Source organism: Sciurus vulgaris (assembly GCF_902686455.1).
Source record: "Sciurus vulgaris genome assembly, chromosome: 2".
Classification (NCBI taxonomy): Eukaryota; Metazoa; Chordata; class Mammalia; order Rodentia; family Sciuridae; genus Sciurus; species Sciurus vulgaris.
The window spans coordinates 113,559,265-113,580,595 of NC_136462.1; the positions used below are offsets into that span (position 1 = coordinate 113,559,265).

The following is a 21,331-nucleotide window of genomic DNA, read 5'->3' on the forward strand; positions in this document are numbered from 1 at the left end:
AGGGAGACTTAGTCTCAAAATATAAAATAAAAAGTGCTGGTGATATAGTTCAATCAGTTTCAGTACTGGGTTCAATGCCCAGTACTGAAAAGAAAAAAAAAAGTTTCATCATCACTTCAACAGATAAATCATTTGGAAATGGGATACGTTATTTATACACATAAGTCACTCATTCATTCTTGCACTAGCCCCCATAACTGATGAGGCTGGTGGAAACTGTGAGACATTTCCTGTCAGACTGCAAAGATCCTCAAGGGGGTCTTTCTTTTCTGTTGACTCCTGCTTTCCAGAGCCTAGCCCAGGGCCTGACACATCTGAGGCATCCACTAAATAATGATTGATCAAAAGAAGCAAAATAGGTTGATGCAGAAGGTAGTTAGAAATTAATAAATTTCTACATGGTTCCATTGAGAATGTTAAAGTAGATTTTTATAGAAACTTGTGGTATATCTGAATATTTGTCCTCTCATACAGATGTGTGAAATGCCAGTTAACACACCAGAAAATCCTTGGAAGGTGAGTCCTGAAGAGGAACAAGTACGTAAAGACTTAAGAAAAACCCATCTTGTGTTCAGCATTGACCCCAAAGGTTGTGAAGATGTGGACGACACACTCTCAGTCCGAACCTTAAATAATGGCAATCTGGAACTTGGAGTCCACATTGCAGATGTAACACACTTTGTGGCTCCCAATTCTTACATTGATGTTGAAGCTAGAACAAGGTAAGCTATTTGAGATTAGCACCATGGTTGTATGTGACTGGTATTCTGTATCTGTGCTAGTTTCAGATGTGCAAAGGTGTGCTAGTTTCATGTTTGTACAATTCTGAAAATTCCTTCCAAAAAAAAGTTGTGGTTACTCCTTTTTCTTTAGAAAAATAGTAACTTGATCAATTTACCTTTCCTTTTTCAACCTTTTCATGCATTGTTTCCTACTAAATTGAAATGGGTTAAATTTTCATGTAGTAATATACTACTTTATATAAACATTGGATCATTACACTCCAATTTTTCTTCTATGACCAAGATTTGTGTTGCTTGCTTTCTTTCTTACATCAGTGGAAGAATATTCAGCCCAAAGGAGAATCATTTAGAGAAGTGGGAACATGGGAATCATTTTATTATGCAGTCTGCTGCACTTTATGAAGAGCAGCAGCCTTGGGGAATCTGTACTGAGGTCTCAGCCATTTACCTCTCTGCAGCCTACCCTGTCAGCAGTTCTACTTCTCCCTGCTGAAGGTCAGTCACTGCATATGTGTCATTCACAGGGCCACCACTTATTATTTAGCAGATCGTCGCTATGACATGCTGCCCTCTATCCTCAGTGCTGATTTGTGTTCCCTGCTGGGAGGTGTTGATAGGTGAGTTTATTATTTTTATCTTTAAAGTTTGTCTTGGCCCTTTTGAGGTACCTGATGCTCCCTGCTCTGGCCTCTTTCCTCTGTTAATATCTTTACCACCCTCTCCCCAGTGGCCTGCTTTCCCTGTCTCCTCTAAACCCCTCTGTACCACTTATTTTTAGGCAGTTCTATTTCTCTAGCCTTCCCTTCCTTTGTTCTTTTCCCTCTGTTAGCTTTTAAATTCAGCTAGTGTGGGTACAAATTTGTATAGCTTGTACATATGCATTCCCTGGTTGAACCTGTTTTACATAAGAATCACAAATTTAGGTAGTTGTTCATTTGTTGTAAAGTTTGTCTCTGAATAGGCAATAAAATCATGTAGTCCAAATTCAAAGGTTCCAAAAGATATTTAATGAAATGCTCTTTCCTATTGCTTTTCCTCAACAACCAATTTTTTTCTAGATTTATTATGTACACAAATATGGGTATTTTCTTTTTACACATATGGTATAAACACACACAGAGTTCAACACCTTCCTTTTTTAAATGTAATAATGTACCACAGACAACACTGTATATTCGAAAGTTGCTTATCCTTGGAAATTTGACTAGATTTCAATCTTTCGCTAATTATTAAACCACTTGAAACACAAATCACTTTGCTTTTTAGAAAATACAGTGTATCTTGAATTCCTAGAAATATGTGTCAAGGGTACATGCATTTATGTTTGGATCATTATCAAATTGCCCTCCAGAGTTTGCACCAATTATATTCCCACTACCAAGGTATGCAAGCGCTTATTTCCTCACAGTCTTGCCAACATAGTGCATTGTATTTTTATTTTAGTCAATTTGGTATTTGAAAAATGTTTCTTATAGTTTTAATTTGTATTTTTCTTATTATGAGGAAAGTTAAACATTTTTAAGTTTCACAATCATTTGTGTATTCTTTTCTGTGAACTACTTCTTGTTCCTTGCACTTTTTAATTTGGCTTTCTGATCTATTAAGACTTGTGAGAGCTCTTTAAATATGGGGAATTAGGGGGTTTTTTTGTTTTTTTTTTCCCCCCAGATACAAATTGTTTTGCTAAGTTGCCCAGGCTGGCCTTGAATTTGTTATCCTCCTGCCTCTGCCAACCCAGTTATTGGGATGATAGGTATGTGCTAGGACACCAACTGTGTTTTTAAATGAAGCATTTTGTTTTGTTTGGTACCAGGGATTGAATCCAAGGGCACTTAACCACTGGGCCACATCCCTAGCCCTTTTTTTTTTTTTTTTTTTTTTTTTTGAGAAAGGGTCTCACTAAGTTGCTTAGAGACTCATCAACTTGCTGAAACTGGCCTCAAACTTGTGATCCTCCTGCCTTAGCCTTCCCAGTCACTGGGATTACAGGCATGCACCACTATACCCAGGAAACAAGTGTTTTGATGGCAAAGTGGTTCTTTGCTGAATGAACATTTTGCTAATTTAACCTGTCATCAAGACTGATATCATAGCTTATTGTTATCCTGTAGAATCTGAAAGGCTGTGCTATATCCTGGGGCACTAAACAGACTTGATTCTTTTATCAGTACCATGCTATTCTAGTCAAAATGGAGAACTATAAAGTAGATTATGTACTGTTACATATAAACTCATTTCAGATTTGTTCAGAACTTATCAGAACATAGTCTAATGTCATTGTTTTAATTTAAATTTGATTTATTGGTAGCATGGTTGGATTGAGAAATTGGACCAAAAACCTGTAGCACTGTAATTTCTTTCAGGTTACATTTGGGGTCAATTTCTGTTTGCTTCAAAAAATAGAGCTGAATAGTGACGTTGTTGTTACTGATTTTGTAGGTATGCTGTAAGTGTCATGTGGGAATTGGATGAAACCTCTTATGAAATTAAGAAAGTGTGGTATGGCAGAACCATTATTCGATCAGCTTATAAACTCTTCTATGAAGCAGCCCAGGAACTACTGGATGGAAACTTCAGCATTGTTGATGATATTCCAGAACTTAAAGATTTGGATGAGAAGAGCAGACAAGTCAAGCTGGAGGAATTAGTGTGGGCAATTGGAAAGCTGACTGACATAGCTCGCCATATCCGAGCTAAACGAGATCGTTGTGGTGCCCTGGAACTGGAAGGGGTAGAGGTTCGAGTACAGCTAGATGAAAAAAAGAACATTCATGACCTTATCCCCAAGCAACCTCTAGAGGTCCATGAGACAGTGGCTGAATGTATGATCCTGGCCAACCACTGGGTAGCCAAGAAGATCTGGGAGAGCTTCCCTCATCAGGCTTTATTGCGCCAACATCCTTCTCCACACCAGGAGTTTTTCTCTGAGCTCCGGGAATGTGCTAAAGCAAAAGGCTTCTTCATTGATACACGGTATTCCTCCTTTGAGGGAGGCAGAGGAATGGCAGGAAGTACTGTATATTCATTTATCTTATGGTCATTCTTTAAATGTGATAGGCCGATCTTTGACCCAAACTTCTTGGCTCTCTTCATTTACCATGTTAGGCACAGAAACTTAAAACAGGGTTACTGAGGCTTAATTTATTTTTGCCATGCTAGGGATCAAACCCAGATCCCTCTACATCTGGGCAAGTACTCTGTCAAGCTACATCCCCAGTACCCGCCCCCCCCTTTTTTAAATTTTTTCAATCAGGGTCTCACTAAGTTGCCAGGGCTGGCTTCAAACTTGGAATCCTCCTTCTTCCTTGGCCTCTCAGACAGCTGGAATTGCAGGAATGCATCGCAGTCCCTACCTAGTTTTATTCTTAATATACTTCTATATTTCCTAGGGTTTAAAAAATTATTTTAAGCTGGGCACAGTGGCACACACCTGTAATCCCAGTGACTCAGGAGGTTGAGGCAGGAGGATTTTGAGTTAAAAGTCCACCATAAACACTTAGCAAGGCCCTAAGCAACTCAGCAAGACACTGTCTCCAAATAAAAATTTAAAAAGGGGGTGGAGTTGTGGCTCAGTGGTTAAGTACCCCTGGGTACAATTCCTGATACAAAAAAAAGAAATGAAATTAATTTGAGAGTAAATAGAATGTTTCCTTTGTCTCTTTAAAAAAGAAAGGCTGCCAGGCACAGGCAACTCTGGAGATTAAGGCAGGAGGATTGCAAGTTTGAGGCAAGGCTCAGCAATTAAGTAAGACCCTGTTTCAAAATTAAAAAATTGAAGGGCTAGGTAATGTAGCTCAGTGGTAATGTGCTCCTGGGCTTAATCCCCAGTACAAAAATCAATCAATCAATCAATCAATCAATAAAAAGCCTTCTTTGACCTGTACAGGATATTTAAAATTAAGTATTCTAAGAATTCAACTGGGTAAAAATTTAACCACCTACTATTGACAAGCATTAACTGAACCTAGTATTACTCAGAACAATGCTTTACTAAAGAAATTAATTTGTGACTCTCTTTTTCTGTTTAAATCCTAAAAGCAAACTAGATTTCTGTAATTAAAAAGAGTTGCTTCTGAAATGTGTCCAAAAGAAATTTAACTGCTGGCAGATAAAGGTATTCAGACCAAGGAGCAAAGGGTTCTAACTTACCTTTGGGGACTACATAAAGGTTTTTCTGTTCTTTGTTAGGTCCAATAAAACACTGGCTGATTCTCTGGATAATGCAAATGACCCCAATGATCCTATTGTAAACAGACTGCTACGTTCTATGGCTACGCAAGCCATGTCTAATGCACTGTATTTCTCTACTGGATCATGTGCAGAGGAAGAGTTCCATCATTATGGTGAATGATAAAATTTTCCTATGTGTTACTATAACCTCAGCAATTTGTTTAAATAGTACAGACATTTTTTTTGTTAATTTTGATGTTTTGGTTTCTTTCTGAAGGTCTTGCGTTAGATAAATATACCCATTTTACTTCTCCAATAAGAAGATATTCAGATATTGTAGTACATCGACTGTTAATGGCAGCCATTTCCAAAGATAAGAAAATAGAAATTAAAGAAAACCTGCTCAGCAACAAGGATCTTGAGGAATTATGCAGACATATCAACAACAGAAACCGAGTAAGAAGGTTTTTCTCATTAAAAAAAGTCAGCTTTATTATACAGAGTGGAATACTATACATTTTAACAAATTCTTATTCTAAACAATGCTCATAATATACTCACCAAGTATTTGGAGATAATGTGGATTTGGGAGATATTTTTCTTTTTAGAGACAAGGTCTATGTTGCCCAGGTTAGTCTCAATCTTGGGCTCAAATGATCCTCTAGATGCAGCCTTCCTAGAAGCTAGGACTATAGGAATACATAACCATGCTTGGCTTGATTTTCAAAGATTGATGATAGCTTAGATGTTTTTCCCAAAAGGTAGGAATGTAAAGGTTCAAGCAACATAAAAAGATATGAAGACAAAAAATCACCTATCACCTTGCCACCCAATTCTAGACGGTGCTAACATTTTTATTTATAAAATATTGTACCATATCTGCTGTTTTAAATCTTTTCATTTAACATACTTGTTACTGATAGCATATCATGTTGATATAACTATATCATTATTTTAGAAACTGCTTATTCTATTTCATATTAATACTAGTAGTTACAAGATGGTATAGCACAGAACTTAAACCATTAGGTGATGAGGAAAATTAGAAATTACCCAAATGTTTAAGATAATGTTCTGTATCCAATGTTTGTATTCTCTGTTGTGCAATACTATAGCCACTGGCTACATTGATTATCTAAATTTAAATTATTTAGAATTAAAAATTCAGTTCACTGATTGTAATAGCCACATTTCACCAGCTCAATACCCACTTGTGATTAGCAGTTACCTATTAGTAACAGAGATACAGAACATTTCCATCGTTACAGAAAGTTCTGTTTACTATCATCCTGGTGCATACATTGTTATGGACTTTTCAGACTACTGCCTTGATAAATCCTAGAAATGGAATTGCCAAATCAAAAGGTAGACATAAATAAAATGTTGATGCGTATTACTAGGTTGCTCTCAATAACTGTAGTGGTAATTTACATTTCCACCAAAAAGATCTTGGTAGCCCAAACTTAAAATGACAGGATATATGAGATACTTCTTCTAAGTGGACATAAATTTGCCAGCCTCTACTTTGATGAACTATAAACAAGTTTCAGTTTATAAAATAATTCATTTTCTATTACATTTTGATGGGATAATATTGGATATATTAAGTTATCAAAAAATTGATTTGATTCATAATAGAAAATAGTTTTTATATTAATAATAGTTAGACATCTTCTAACCTTTTTAAAGAAATTTTCTGTAGAAATGTGAATTTCAGGTTTCTTCTGGAAAATCTGTTGTGCTTCTTACAGGCAGCACAGCATTCTCAGAAGCAGTCTACTGAACTCTTCCAGTGCATGTACTTTAAAGACAAGGACCCTGAAACTGAGGAGCGATGCATAACTGATGGAGTTATTTATTCAATTAGAACAAATGGTGTGCTTGTATTTATTCCAAGGTATGTCACATCTAATGCAATGGTTAATAAGAAATCAGAATTAAACTAAAAATGTAGAACCAAAACAATACATAAGATATTATTTACTAAAATATTTATTTAGGGCTGGGGACATAGCTCAGTGGTAGAGTGCTTACCTAGCATGCATGATACCCTAGGTTTGACCCCTAGCACTGAAAAAAAAAAAAAAAAAAATTAAGCAACTATCTGTAGTTACCATAGGTACACAATGGGGGCAACTGGAGTACATATGTATGTCCATCTATATCTATTTTAGGATCTTTCTTATGCTAAATATTGTGTTCCCATTTGCTACAGTAAAATAAATACTTGGAGGTAAACCATAGGAAAAGTGATTTTTTTTTTTTTTTTAATGTAAAAGAAAAACTAGCACTCTAGATAAGCATACAAGATCTGCATACTAAGTACATTATCTCTGAATTTTTATTCTGGCCACGATTCAGGTTTGGGATTAAAGGTGCTGCTTATCTAAAAAATAAAGATGGTTTAGTGATCTCATGTGGCCCAGATAGCTGTTCTGAGTGGAAACCAGGATCTCTTCAACGATTTCAAAACAAAATCATCTCTACCACAACAGCAGGACAATCTGTTACATTCCATTTGTTTGACCATGTAACAGTAAGTCTATATTTATATTAAGTATTATTTTCATTGTAAATAACAAAGAATGTGATTTAGTAATATGTGTTTTCTTCTCCATGATAGGTAAGAATATCTGTACAGGCCTTGCGTTGCCATTCTGATACAATCAGGCTTGAAATAATAAGCAACAAACCATACATGATAGCAAACACAGAACTTTTTCATCAGAGTTCTCTCTTGCTGAAGAGTGAATTAGTAAAAGAAGTGACCAGATCTATGGAAGAAGCTCAGCTTGCCCAAGAAGTCAAAGTAAATGTCATTCAGGAAGAATATCAAGAATACTGCCAAACAAAGGGGAGAAGTCTATACACACTTCTAGAGGAGATAAGGGACCTAGCTCTCCTGGATGTTTCAAGCAATTACAGATTATAAAATATTCTTATTTCATTAAAAGAGCTTTATCTTATGTGTTTTACCATTCTTTCAAACTTCTAATTTTGTGTTACTCAGTACTCTATCTAGTTGATCAGGATTGGATAAAGTATTTCATATATGTATAAAATGTACTCTCATAATTCATTGAGGTTACTTTAAATAAAGTGTAACTAGATTAATAAGGAAACTGGCTTTTCAGTTAGGGTGGCTGTACAAGGTAAGTTGCTAGCCTAATTTTCATGAATTCCAACTTAATTTTTAGTTATCTTGTCTCAAATCAATCAATTCCTTCAAAAAGAAAAAAACAAACAAAGTCTTATATTTTCCAATTGCCTCATTAGAACCAAAGTCCCAGCGACAGAGTCCCTTCAAAGATCTGCCAAATAACTTTTCAGTCACTTTCAGGGAAGACAGTCCTGTCCACCTACGCACTTTAAAACTCCTCTATTTCATATTTGGCTCAAACTTTCCCAGTTATCCCAGCACCAGATAGGGATAGGGCAGAGAGAAGGTAGTGGGATACACAGCAAAGTGTTATCTCAAATCTCCTTTCCCATCCTCTCATTCTGTTGTGTAATCCTCAGATAATGAGGTGCATTGGATTCCACTGGTTGCAAACTTGTTACTGCCAGTAAACCCACCACTGGAGAAATAAACTCCTCTCCTAGTCCCCTCCTCATCTAAATCATGATTACAGATAGAGGCTGAACAAACAGAGCATCCTAGGAAGGAGTTTCTCTAGTCCATTGAGACTGGACTCCATCTTCTAGCGAGCTGACTGCTTATTGGCAACAATAAACCATAACCCTCTTGATACACACTTTCATGGCCTATCACTAATGGCAATTTGTATCAAGCAGACAGCCCATATGCTGTTCTTGTGCTCAACTTCCTGGCTTTTCAGTCAAACCATCTTTGTCACTTCCTTTCCCTACCTGAAGTCAGAAAACCTGAAGAGCTCTCTGAAGACGCCCATCTATCCTGGCTTTATGGGTGGAAGCAAATGCAGCACCATCACTCCACCCTTTCCCTAAGAGAAGAGGCGAGAGCATTTCTTTATAAATACTAATCTTTTTTATTTAAAAAAAAAAAAAATCCCAAAAAACTGGATTAGTCTTTTCCTTCCTCTCCATTGGAATCTTCTGCCAAGAATCAGACCTTCTTTAAACCTCCTGTCAACTTGATGTTTTCTCATCTCTAATTAACCCTCTATCAAGCTGATAAAGCAGGCAGGGAGAACTCTAATCAGGTCCTCTCACCATCTGGTCCCAAAACTTATAGCTTCATAGTCACCATTCCTAAATTCTCCTTACTTCCTACATCTTTGTGTCACTGTACATGGTCTTCCCAATATTTGAATCTCCTCCACCAACTTAAAGGTCAATCTGTTGAGTTCACCTATGAATCATCCCTCAGTCTTCTGTGTTACTCATGATAATGGGCAAATTTCCTTCCAACTAGTCAGAAAGGTACCAAGGAGCATTCTTTGAACTTCCTCAGAATCTTTCATGGCTAGACAATACTTCAGTCTTTCATTTGCCCTTTTAATTATTAAAGTGACTCCTCAAAATACAGACAAAACTGTAAACATTTCACCAAAAGTCTAAATGTAGAAGTACAGTGATCAGAAACTTTCACAGTCTCCAAAGACTTTTCTTTCTTTTTTAAAAAACAGACATTAAGGGGCTAGAGGTGTAACTCAGTGGCAGAGAGTGCTTGCCTAGCATGTGCAAGGCCCTGAGTTCAATCCCCAATGCCAAAAAATTTAAAAAGTGACACCAAGCCGGATGTGGTGGAGCACACCTGTAATCCCAGCACCTCAGGAGGCTGAGGCAGGAGGATCTTGAGTTCAAAGTCAGCCTCAGTAACTAAGGATTTAAGCAACTTGGTGAGACCCTATCTCTGAATAAAATATAAAAAGTGACATCCAGTCAGGCTTGGTGGCACACACCTACAAACCCGGTAACTTGGAGATAAGACAGGAGGATCACAAGTTCAAGGCCAGCCTCAGCAATTTAGCAAGACCCTGTCTTAAAAAAGAAAAAGGGCTCAATAGTACAGCACTCCTAGGTTCAATTCCAATACACCCCCAAAAAATCCAGATATAAATATTTAGTACATATTTACATCTTAAAACATGCAATTAGTGGAAACAAGGCATTCAATATACACTAGTATTAGAAGTTGCTAAACACAATCACTTTATTGTCATATCTATGTAAAAATAAAGTTATAAAACTTTACTAATGTTAGTACAAATACCAGATTTTAAACAAGAATCCATAACACTTTACTATATAAGGATTTTCTCACAAAGTAGACAAAATACACAATAATCCCAAACTTGAAGAATTAATAGATAACCTTTTTAGGAAAGATGTAGCTAACTTCAATTACATTTCTGGATGAAGTATAAAGTTACCTTTGTACATTTTAAAAGGACTGGTCCAGTTGTGTTTCCTCTAGTTTTAATTGCTCCTCTTCATTTATAGTACCAACAGAAGTATCATTATGTGAATTGTCTAAAATGTCTTTGTTTAATCCATTTGACTCCTCCTTTTGATCCTCACCCATACAAACCTCTTCAACTGTGTGTTCCCTGGGTGTGTTCAGTAGCATGTCTAAAAAAAAAATCGTATCATTACTCACAAGGACCTGATTCAATCTTATATCCAAAATATTTATTTCTTCAAAAATTTAGGTTAGTAGAAATGAAACCTATACCTATGATCACTTAATAATGACTACTCTTTTTTTTTTCTTTTCTTTTTTTGGTACTGAGGATTGAACCCAGGGACATTCAACCATTGAACCACATCCCCAACTCTTTTTTTATATTTTATTTAGAGACAGGGTGTCACTGGGTAGCTTATGGCCTCACTAACTTGCTGAGCCTGGCTTTGAACTTGCCATCCTCCTGCCTCAGCCTCCTGAGCTGCTGGGATTACAGGCATGCACCTATGTATCTGACTTGATTACTCTTAATTCTATATAAATATTTTCATACTTGTATAAAGCCCACTTAAAATGCAAAGGGTCTTATGGCTAGGAGAATAGCTCAGTGGCACTGTGTATGCACTTAACAATTTTCTCCTCTATACTAGGGATCAAACCTAAGGTGCTTTATAATGAGCAATATCCCAAGCCCTTTTTATTTGATAAAGAGTTTTGCTAAATTACTGGAGTTGGCCTCAAACCTGTGATCTTCCTGCCTCAGTCTCTCAAGTAGCTGGAATTATGGCTTGGCCACCACACCTAGTGCAAAGGATCTTGAATGATACTAAATTCCAACTTCTTAAAAATATTTTGGGGGCTGGGGACATAGCCCAGCTGGTAGAGTGCTTGCTTCATAAGCACAAGGCCCTGGGTTCAATCCCCAGCACTGCAAAAAAAAAAAAAATTTGGTATTGGAGCACTTTGCCACTGAGCTATATTCCTGCTCCTTTTTATTTTTTTTAGTTTGAGACAGTCTTGTTTATGGCCTCACTAAATAGCAGAGGCTGACCTCAAACTTATGATTGTCCAGTCTCAGTCTCCCAACCTGCTGGGATTATAGGCAGGTGCCACTACACTTGGCTTAAACTCAAAACTCCTGCATCACAGCCAAATATAACTTCTAATTTTTTTTCACAGTGATCTAAAGTAAATTTAAGAAAATTATTTTTATTTGGGTAAATTTTAAGTTATATCTTATAAATAGGTTAGATTTAAATACTTGTTGCCAGGTATATCTTGAGATGGCAAGAAAGCCACTGCTGCTAATAATTGTATTTTCATGTAATTTTTCACATGGCACTAATAAAACACCCACTGGTAAAAATAAAAACTAAGTTCATTTTAGTTGAAAAATATCCTGACTGGTAGTCATAATATTTACTTGAGAATTTTGTGATATTAGGTGAAACTTGTTTTACAACATGGTCTTTACTTACTATATAATTATTTTTCCCACTTTGAGGGAAAAAACTAGAAATTCAGAAGATATGTAATTACTTCATACAAAACAAACCTGCAATTCTTTTAAAATACAGTTTTAACACTTGTTTATATAGTGTCTAAACCCATAATCACTTTTAAAAACAGCAAATTTGGCGCTGAGGGTATATAGCTCAATTGTAGAGCAGGTAAATTATCATACACAAAGCCCTGGGTTCAATCCCTGGCTCCAAATAAATAAATAGGAAATCTTAAGGCAGTTTGTAAAGTGGGAAGGGGATGCTACAGACAAGCAAAGAAACAGCCACCAAAAGTGCACCTCATAACAAGACACAATGCAATAAAAAGCATATCACAGCAAATGGCTTTAAAATCCCTAATTGGTACAGAATATATGCCACATGATTTAAAAAGTCAGGGAGAATATATTTTTGAAGTATACTCAACTATCCAGAAAACCATCTTAAACTCATATTCTTTGAAGATTCCAAATAGCGCTTGCTTACGCGCACGCTCACACACACACATATAAACTTAATACCACACTTTTCCATTCCAGGAGGTAGTTTATTTTGGGAGATAGTAGAGAAGTTAAAATTTCTAACATGCCCTTGATATATTAATGGTAGCTCATAAAATCAAGCATAAAATTTACCATTTCCTAGGGACTGACTATTACTCAGTAGCTTTGCCTGCCTTCTTTCCAAGGCCAGTTGTTTATTTCTCTCAATTCTTTGTTGTTGCTCTTCTGTTAGGTTTCTACTTGACTCAGAAGCAAACTTCTCACTCTCAGATGAGTCTGTCAAAAAGGGATCTAATTCCACAGCAGTTGGATCAAGGCCATTGCTTTCCCCTACTTCATCTGCAGTAGAAAAGAAAAAATTAGTACGACTGAAGCATTAGAAAAGAGAGAAGAGCTTATACAGATTCTAACTGAAAAAGGGCTTAAAGTGGCAAGAAGTCAGGGAACAGTGGTATAGACCCCTTGGATCCCAGTAACTCAGGAGGCTGAGACAAAAGGATTCCAAGTTTGAAGTCAGTCTTGGCAATTTTGTGAGACCCTGTCCCAAAATAAAAGACAAAAAAGGGTTGAGTAGGGATGTAGCTTAGTAGAATGCCCCTGGGTTCAACCCCAAGTACCAAGAAAAGAAAACAATACATAATAAAACGTTCACAAGGGGCTGAATGTAAAGAAACAATTCATGATGTACGAGTATTGCAAACCCAAGCTAGATTCAAACGAGAAAAAAAATTTTTCTTTTGCCTTAGCCTCCCAAACTACTGGAATTGCAGGTACGTGCCACTCACCTGGCCAAGAAATATTTATAAAACACTTTAAAGAGGCATGTTTAATGCAAATATTTATCTAAAATATACCTGAGTGCTGAAGGTTTTAATTAAGTGGTAGAATACTTGCCTAGCACACACAAGGTGTTAGGTTGGGTTCAATTCCCAACACTGCAAATAATAATTATTAAGAAAAATTAAGTTTTATTAACATATTTAAAATAAGGACTGTGAAGTTGGGCACAGTGGCTCACACCTAAAATCCCAGTTATTCAGGAGGCTGACGCAAGAGGATTTCAAGTCTGAGGCCAACCTGGCAACACAGTGAGACCCCACCTCAAAAATCTAAAATAAAATAAGGGCTAAGGTTGAGGATGTGGCTCAGTGGGCATAGTGCTTTCCCAGCATCCACAAAGACCTGGGTTCAATCCCCAGAACCAAAAGCAAAAAATTAAAGGACTATAAGTGCTAAACTACCACATGTCCATATGACAGAATTAGTCTGTTCTGTGACCTGAAAAATTCAAGGAACAGGCTCTCATTCATTTTCAAATTTTAGCATAATGTGACATGGAGATGTTTCTGATTGCCCAGCCAAATAAACTGCAATCATGTTTTCACCAAACAACTGCAGCAAAATGCACAAGTGGTAGTTTAATAAGATTCTGAAAAATAACAAATGCCTTCAGGTAGAATAAAAACACTAGAAAAAAAAAAAAAAAGAAAAAAAGAAAAAAAGAAAATGACAGAGCTGAGACTTTACTTTCCCTGCATCATCCACATTATAGGATTAAAAATGATAACCCCAACAGATCTGACAAGTCACTTGAAAATTTAAATCACCACCTGAAATATGAATTTATATATATATATATATATATATATATCATCCTCGTCCTACGTATATACTATGACTTGTAGGGAAATATGATAGAAAACCACCCCAATTAGTAAAACATCATAAAAGATGAAGGTAAACCTTTGTAATTATTCAGTGAGATTTTTAAAATCATACTTAATCCAATCCTTTACAATCAAACCCCCTTTGGAAACTCCTTCTTTTTATAGGTAAAAAGCCACCTTTCCTTCCTGGCATGGGGGGGGAAATGTGTCAAGAAACTAAAATGCATTCCTTAGTCAAAAAATACTAATAGAGTTCATGTAGAAAACATTGCTGAAGAAGAAACAAGCATTAGGACCAATTAGGAGATATATGAGGTTTTTAATATGCCTTATCTTACAGAGTTTAAAGGATTCTGAATCAATAATAATGAAATACACAAAGAAGTACTTTTCATGAACCACAAAAGAAAAGGTATCTTTAATAGTAAATGATCTCTTTAATATAAACAATGTTATATGGGGAAAACAAAGTGAATGCAACCACTTATGAGGCAGCATATTGCTTTAAGTAGGATACAAATGGGATTAAAAAAAATTAGCACTCCTATAATCCCAGCAATTTGGGAAGCAAGAGAATCTTAAATTCAAAGGCAGTCTTAGCAATGTAGCCTCAGAAACCTTTATTGTGAGACCCTGTCTCACAACAAAAAAGAGTTGGGGATATAGCTCAGTGGTAGAACATCCCTGGGTTCAATTCCCAAATACTGCAAATTAATTAAAAAATTAGGACTACACATGAAACTCATCATTAACAGGCAAGCAGAGACATTAAAGCCAGAAATATTCAATGTTGTATATATAGGACGCCATCATCTTGATGCAAACTAAAAGGTAAGTTAGCTCTAAAATAATTAAAGAGAAATAAGCGCTATGAAAAAAAGAAAACAGTACAGGGGAATCAAGGATTAGGGGAAGTTGGACAATTTTAACAGTGTGGTTAAGGAGACTTCACTGAGCAGTTTGACTTTTGAGCATAGTTTGAAGAGAGTAAGAAAGTTAGCCATGTAGATTTGGGAGGAAATGGAGAGGACAGTGTTCTAGGTAGTATACAAGAGTGCAAAAGCCTGCAGGGCACATGGCATACACTGGTAATGCCAGCAACTCCAGAGGCTGGGACGAGGATTCCAAGTTCAAAGCCAGTCTCAGCAACTTAGAGAGGCTCTAAGCAATTCGGCAAGGCCTGTCTCTCATAAAATACAAAACGGGGCTTGGGATGTGGCTGTATTCAAGTGCCCCTGGGTTCAATTCCTGGTACAAAAAAAAAAAGAAAACCAAAATAGCATACTTAAAATGTTCAAGGAACACTTATGAGGCAAAGTGGGGGCTGAAACAGTGTAAGAGGAGAATAGTGAAAAAGAGAGGCAAGAGGAATGGGGTGATAATGTAGGAGCAGATTGTAGGGCCAAGTAGGATAATGTAAGGATTCTGGTGTTTGAATGAAATAAGAAACCACTGCAATCAGGCACAGTGGCGCATGCCTATAATCCCAGGGGCTTGGGAGGATTGAGAGTTCAAAGCCAGTCTCAGTAAAAGCGAGATGGTAAGCAACTTAATGAGACCCTGTCTCTAAATAAAATAAAAATAGGGCCGGGGATGTGGCTCAGTGGTTGAGTTTCCCTGAGTTCAATCCCCAGTACAGGGTGGGGGAACACCACTGCAAAACTATGAGCAGAGGAATGATGACTACACATCGGTTAAGAATATAAAAATGTAATACCTGAGCCAGGTGAGGTGGTACATGCCTGTAATCCTAGTTACTTAGCGAAGTTAAGGCAAGAGAATTGTTTCAGGACAGCCCAGGGACTAAGGCTGTGGCTCAGTGGTACAGCACTTGCCTTGCATGTGTGAGGCACTGGGTTCGATCCTCAGCACCACATTTAAAAAAAAAAAAAAAATGAATAAAGATATTAAAGAAAAAAAAAAAAAGACTGATAGAATGCTCTGAGGTTCAATCCTCAGTGCCACACACATAAAAAAGTAACATCTAATTCATTTGTGAGAAAAACAATTAATTGAAAAGGGACAGATGAAATTTGCTTGACAAAATTCCTTACATGCATGAATGAGATTGAAAAATTAATGCCAAGAATAACAAAGTGCACTTAGTGAGGGTCTACTTCCATTGGATTTTTTTTTTTTTTTTTTTTTTTTTTGGTGGTGCTGAGGAATCAAACCCAGGGCCTTGTGCTTGCAAGGCAAGCACTCTACCAACTGAGCTATCTCCCCAGCCCTCCATTTGGATTTATACATCTTTATACAGTGAAACCAAAATTTGAAAAAAAAAAATTACATACTTTCAAATCCTGTATCAAGAAGTATTAGTTCAAGGTAATTGAAAGAGTTATTCAATAGAATATTCAATCATGTCATTTTATTTTAAAGTTGAACAGTAATGTATTTTTGGTACTAACAAGAGTGCACACTATATATCACATCAGTATGTAAACATAAAAGTAAATAAATGCTCAAAATATTTTTACTTTTGTGATCTCCAAAAAGTTTGGAGACTATTATTATACAAAGCAAACAGATTCGACAACAAGGATCTCTATTCAAAATCACCTCTGGCAGACCTCTACTGTTCATTACTCAAAATACTTGTGATACCTTCTCTATGGAACTTCCTTCTCCCCTAGGTAACATAACTGCTTTCTTTTGCACCCTACACTGTGTCCTACTAATACCTCTAATTACAGCACTAGTCATACTACTAACAATGTTATATATCTGACTCATTCTCCAGTCTGTTACAGTCTATAAACTAACTTGATTTTGTCTTTTATTCCTGAACATTTAGTGTAATAGTGGCCAGCTTGAATGGCACTGCTAAACAAACTAATCCAGTAGTATAGGATGTGAGATCTAGTACTATAATAATTTTTAAAATATACAGGGCTGGGGTTGTAGCTCAGTGGCTACAACCCCAGCCTAGCATGTGTGAGGTACTGGGTTTGATTCTCAGCACATATGTAAATAAATAAGAGTCCATAAAAAACTAAAACAAAAAGTCATATGCCATCAATATATACCACATCTTATCAAAAACTTAAAACCCCAGATAACTTAAATCACATTCCTTCCCCCCCCCCCTTTTTTTTTGGGGGGGGGGGTTTGAATACTAGGGATTGAACCAGGGGTACTTTACCACTAAGTTACATTCCCAAGCTTTTTATTTTTCTTCCTCTTGTTTAAAGCATAGTATCTCTGAATTCAGGGCCTCACTAAGCCACCAAGTTTCCCAGGCTAGCCTTGAACTTGCAATCCTCCTGCCTCAAGGTTCCCAAGTCACTAGGATTATAGGTGTACACCATCACACCCAACTCTATCACACATTTTTTTTTTTTTAAATGCTGTTTCTCTCTCTCTCTTTTTTATTTATTTACTTATTTATTTTTTGCAGTGCTGGGGATTTGAACCCAGGGCCTTGTGCTTGCAAGGCAAGCACTCTACCAACTGAGCTATATCCCCAGTCCACACATTTTTTTAAAAATATTTTGTTTAATTGTAGGTGGACATAATACCTTTATTTTATTTTTATGTGGTGCTGAGGATCAAACCCAGGGTCTCACGCGTGCTAGGCAAGCGCTCTACCAATGAGCCACAACCCAGTCCTCTATCATGCTTTTAAAAGCAACTTACAAATGACTTTGGGGGATTCAATATGGAACCTGTATTTCCCACATTTATTAAAAGTTACAAAACAAAAACAAACATGTATGGAGCCATCGCACAGAAAATCTGATAACTATACAGATCCTGTCGGCAGGAACCATCTGTTTTGATGTCTGTGACTGTCTATGGTTGCACTGTACAACTTACAAATGCAATCAACATCAGGAACAGTCACATGGGTCTTACTAAAATCCTACATCCAGGATCTGCACTTTCACCATCACAGTATTCTGCCTAATATCTAATGATGCGCGCACGCGCGCGCGCACACACACACACACACACACATGCTTTTTTGTTGTTGTTTTTTTGGAGGTACAGGGGATTGAACCCAGGGGTGCTTAACCTCTAAGCCACATCCCCAGCCCTTTTTAATTTTTTTAAATTTTGAGACACAGACTCACTAAGTTGCTTAGGGTCTCACTCAGTTGTCAAGGCGGGCTTTAAACTTATGATCCTCCTGCTTCAGCCTCCTGAGCTGCTGCAATTACAGGCATGTGTCACCATGCCTGGCCACTCTATCTTGATACACATTTTTATTAACAAACACTATAAAGGATTACTGGTCAGCCAAATTCTCACAGGTTCATATTCTGTGGCTAAATATACTTTTACATGACTAATAACACTGTAACAATATCTTTAAGAAACAAATTTCACATATTTTCTAGATTTACTAAAGCATTTTAACTTATTCTTATCAATTATACTCTTGATTATACACATAATACAGATTAAGAATCCAGTCCTCTATTACCTACCCTAACTGGATCCATTTTTAACAGCAAAATTGTAATAAAGTAAATAACCTATATACTTACCATTATTGCTAACAAAATCTTCATGTAAAACAGGGAGATCAAGTCGAATTCGTTTTAAACAGGTCTGAAAAGAAAGAAGATAGTTTTACATTTTCATCTAAATGTTAGGGAGGGAAATGAACATTTATTCAATTCTTAGTTTCTAAAGAGTTGTTCTTCAAACAATCACTATTTTCCCTCTCTACCAAGACAAATTTCAAAAATGAAGACCCCAAAATAGCAATTTAGCCTTGGCTACATCTACCCTTGTTCTATTTAGCACTGTGAATGACATTCATAATAATCACAACACTTACCTGCACTTCTTTTTTATTTCCCAGGTATTCAACTCTGTCAATAAAATCCTCAAATTGCAGTTTGGGGAATAGCCTATGTGCCCAGTGCTCCATGTGTCTGATTAGTGTCTTCAAGTCTTCAGCCTGGCACATAAAAATAAAAATGCTAAATAGAAGACTCATTCTCACAACTGGCCTCGTCAGCAGATTTTAGAACTGAAAAGAAATGCGAAAGTCATTGATGTCACATTTATAAGGTTGAGAAACTTTTAGAAGGAAATTTAAGAAGAAAAATATTTAGTAAAGACTTGGAGGATTGCAGTCTAAAAGAGCGCTCGATACACATTTTTTAAAAACCAGAGGAGCAGAAGTTGGGCATGGTGGTGCATGTTTGCAATCTAGCTACTTCTGAGGCTGACATGGGTCACAAGTTCAAGGTCAACCTCAGAAATCTAGTGAGACCCTTTCTCAAAAAATAAAAAAGGGGGGCTGGGGAGATAGCTCAGTTGGTAGAGTGCTTGCCTCGCAAACACAAGGCCCTGAGTTCAATCCCCAGTACCGCAAAATAAATAAATTAATTAATTAATTTAATTAAATAAAAAAGGGCAGAGGGTGTAGTTCAGTGGGAGAGCACCTCTGGTTTCAATCCCTAGAACCACATAATATAAATAAATAAAATTAAAAATCAGACAAAAAAATATCAGTAAGAAAACTTCCAAGATAATCCTGTGTGTCTTTTCAGAAAGGTAAAGTAAAACCCCAAAATGAGCTTTAATACAATGTCAAAACATATTTCAGGAATCCTAATTATAGTTATAGTTCATGTATGTATAAAAGGTCAAAATACATTCTACTATCATGTGTATCTAAAAAGAACAACAACAAAAAAATCTCTCAGGAATAATTAAACACTATGACAGGTCCCCAAATCATACACATAGAGAAAAGCATTGAGAATTCAGAACTGTAAGAAACATATTCAGAAACCCCAAGTAAAAAGACCAGCAAGAACAGATAAAACATTCTAAACCACTAATACTTCTCCATATTTGAAATCTGAAATTCCAATTAAGATTTTTTAAATGAAAATTTAAAGAAACTTTAACAAACTTGACTCATGAAAAGTTATAAATTCCTGGTTTTACTATAAAACATTCATTCTTCACTTAACAGTATTTTAAAATAGGAGAATGATTAAAGCACAGGCTCAACATCAGACTACATAGATTTAAATCCCAATTCCATCACTTACAAACCATTTACCTCTCTGCACCTATTTCCTCATGTAAAAGATGAGAATAATATACACATTTCACAGGGTTATTGTAAGGATTAATGCAATGTCCAGGCATGGTGGAGGCTCAGGAGACGGAGGCAGAAAGATCACAAATTCAAAGTCAGCCCCAGAAACTTGGCAAGGCACTTAGCAACTTAGTGAGACCCCTTCTCAAACTAAAAAATAAAAGCCAGGCACAGTGGCACATGCCTGTAATCCCAGAAGCTGGAAGGGCTGAGACAGGAGGATCACAAGTTCAAAGTCAGTCTTAGCAACTTAGTGAAGTCCTAAGCAACTTAGTGAAACTGTCTTGAAATAAAATATAAAAAGGGGGCTAGGAGCTGGGCACAGTGGTGCGCACCTGTAATCCTAGTGGCTCAGGAGGCTGAGGCAGAAGGACTGAGGGTTCAAAGTCAGCCTCAGCAAAAGCAAGGTGCTAAGCAACTCAGTGAGACCCTGTCTCTAAATAAAATACAAAATAGGGTTGGGGATATGGCTCAGTGGTCGAGTACTTTCCAGCTCAATCCCTAGTATACCCCCAAAACGGGGGGGGGGGGCTGCACCTGTCTAGCATGTGTGAGGCATGGGGTTCGATCCTCAGCACCACATAAAAATAAAATAAAGGTACTATGTCCATCTACAACTAAAAAATATTTAAAAAAAAAACAAAAAATATAAACATATATATATATACACATACACACACGCTCACATACACACACACATAAAGAGGGCTAGGTATGTGGCTTAGTGGTTAAGCACCCCTGGGTTTGAGTACCAGTACCAAAAATAAAAAAAATAAAGAAAATAAAATAATGTGGCGCAAAGGTTAAGCACACCTGGGTTCAATCCCAGGTATCAAACAATGTGCCTGACACAGTATAAACTCTGAAATGTTGCTACTGACTAGAAGCAAATGGTCAAAACAACCAACTCTATCAATGACTAAATATGTAATACTGAGAACACAATGTCTTCTCATTCTCCTCTTCTGATAATAAAGGTATAAATTCTTTTAAAAATTCAATTACCTAACATCATTTTCCAGTTGGGAGTAGCTGATCAAATACCTCATAATATCACATTAGACACAAGTGAACCAAGAAAAGAAAAAACTGTGCTGGGGGTGTGTAGCTCAGTGGTAGAGCATTTGCTTGGCACTCGAGGCCTTGGGTTCACTCCTGGGTATTGCAAAACTATGAGAATTAAAAAAAAAAGAAAATACTAAACACAGTTAAGTACCAAGTTAATATATGGAGAAAAAGTAGTGAGAATTCAAAATCATGAGAAAATAGTAAAAAATTTTAAGGGCA

At 36.7% G+C, this 21,331-nt stretch overlaps 2 protein-coding genes across 9 annotated transcripts in view; one reads left to right on the plus strand and one right to left on the minus strand.

Annotated features, from left to right (window-relative positions):
• The window catches only part of DIS3L (DIS3 like exosome 3'-5' exoribonuclease), a 33,691-nt gene extending 25,206 nt beyond the window's left edge, over positions 1-8,485 (plus strand). For all 3 annotated transcript variants that reach the window (XM_079125652.1, XM_079125653.1, XM_079125654.1), the window contains exons 10-17: positions 475-722; positions 1,268-1,360; positions 3,183-3,716; positions 4,932-5,086; positions 5,191-5,369; positions 6,665-6,810; positions 7,275-7,449; positions 7,537-8,485. In XM_079125652.1, coding sequence (XP_078981778.1) covers positions 475-722; positions 1,268-1,360; positions 3,183-3,716; positions 4,932-5,086; positions 5,191-5,369; positions 6,665-6,810; positions 7,275-7,449; positions 7,537-7,845 — 1,839 coding nt within the window. In that variant the 3' untranslated portion in view covers positions 7,846-8,485. The remainder of the gene's footprint in view (positions 1-474; positions 723-1,267; positions 1,361-3,182; positions 3,717-4,931; positions 5,087-5,190; positions 5,370-6,664; positions 6,811-7,274; positions 7,450-7,536) is intronic.
• TIPIN (TIMELESS interacting protein) overlaps positions 1-21,331 on the minus strand; it is a 36,761-nt gene that overhangs the window by 10,002 nt on the left and 5,428 nt on the right. For 3 of the 6 annotated variants that reach the window (XM_079125729.1, XM_079125728.1, XM_079125725.1), the window contains exons 5-8: positions 18,764-18,886; positions 18,468-18,531; positions 12,440-12,646; positions 8,900-10,469 (exon numbers count right to left, since the gene is read on the minus strand). In XM_079125729.1, the coding sequence (XP_078981855.1) occupies positions 10,282-10,469; positions 12,440-12,646; positions 18,468-18,531; positions 18,764-18,886 (582 nt within the window). In that variant the 3' untranslated portion in view covers positions 8,900-10,281. Of the gene's footprint in view, positions 1-6,816; positions 6,984-8,898; positions 10,470-12,439; positions 12,647-18,467; positions 18,532-18,763; positions 18,887-21,331 lie in introns of those variants that run through there. The other 3 variants (XM_079125726.1, XM_079125727.1, XM_079125730.1) reach the window with 3 other exon arrangements.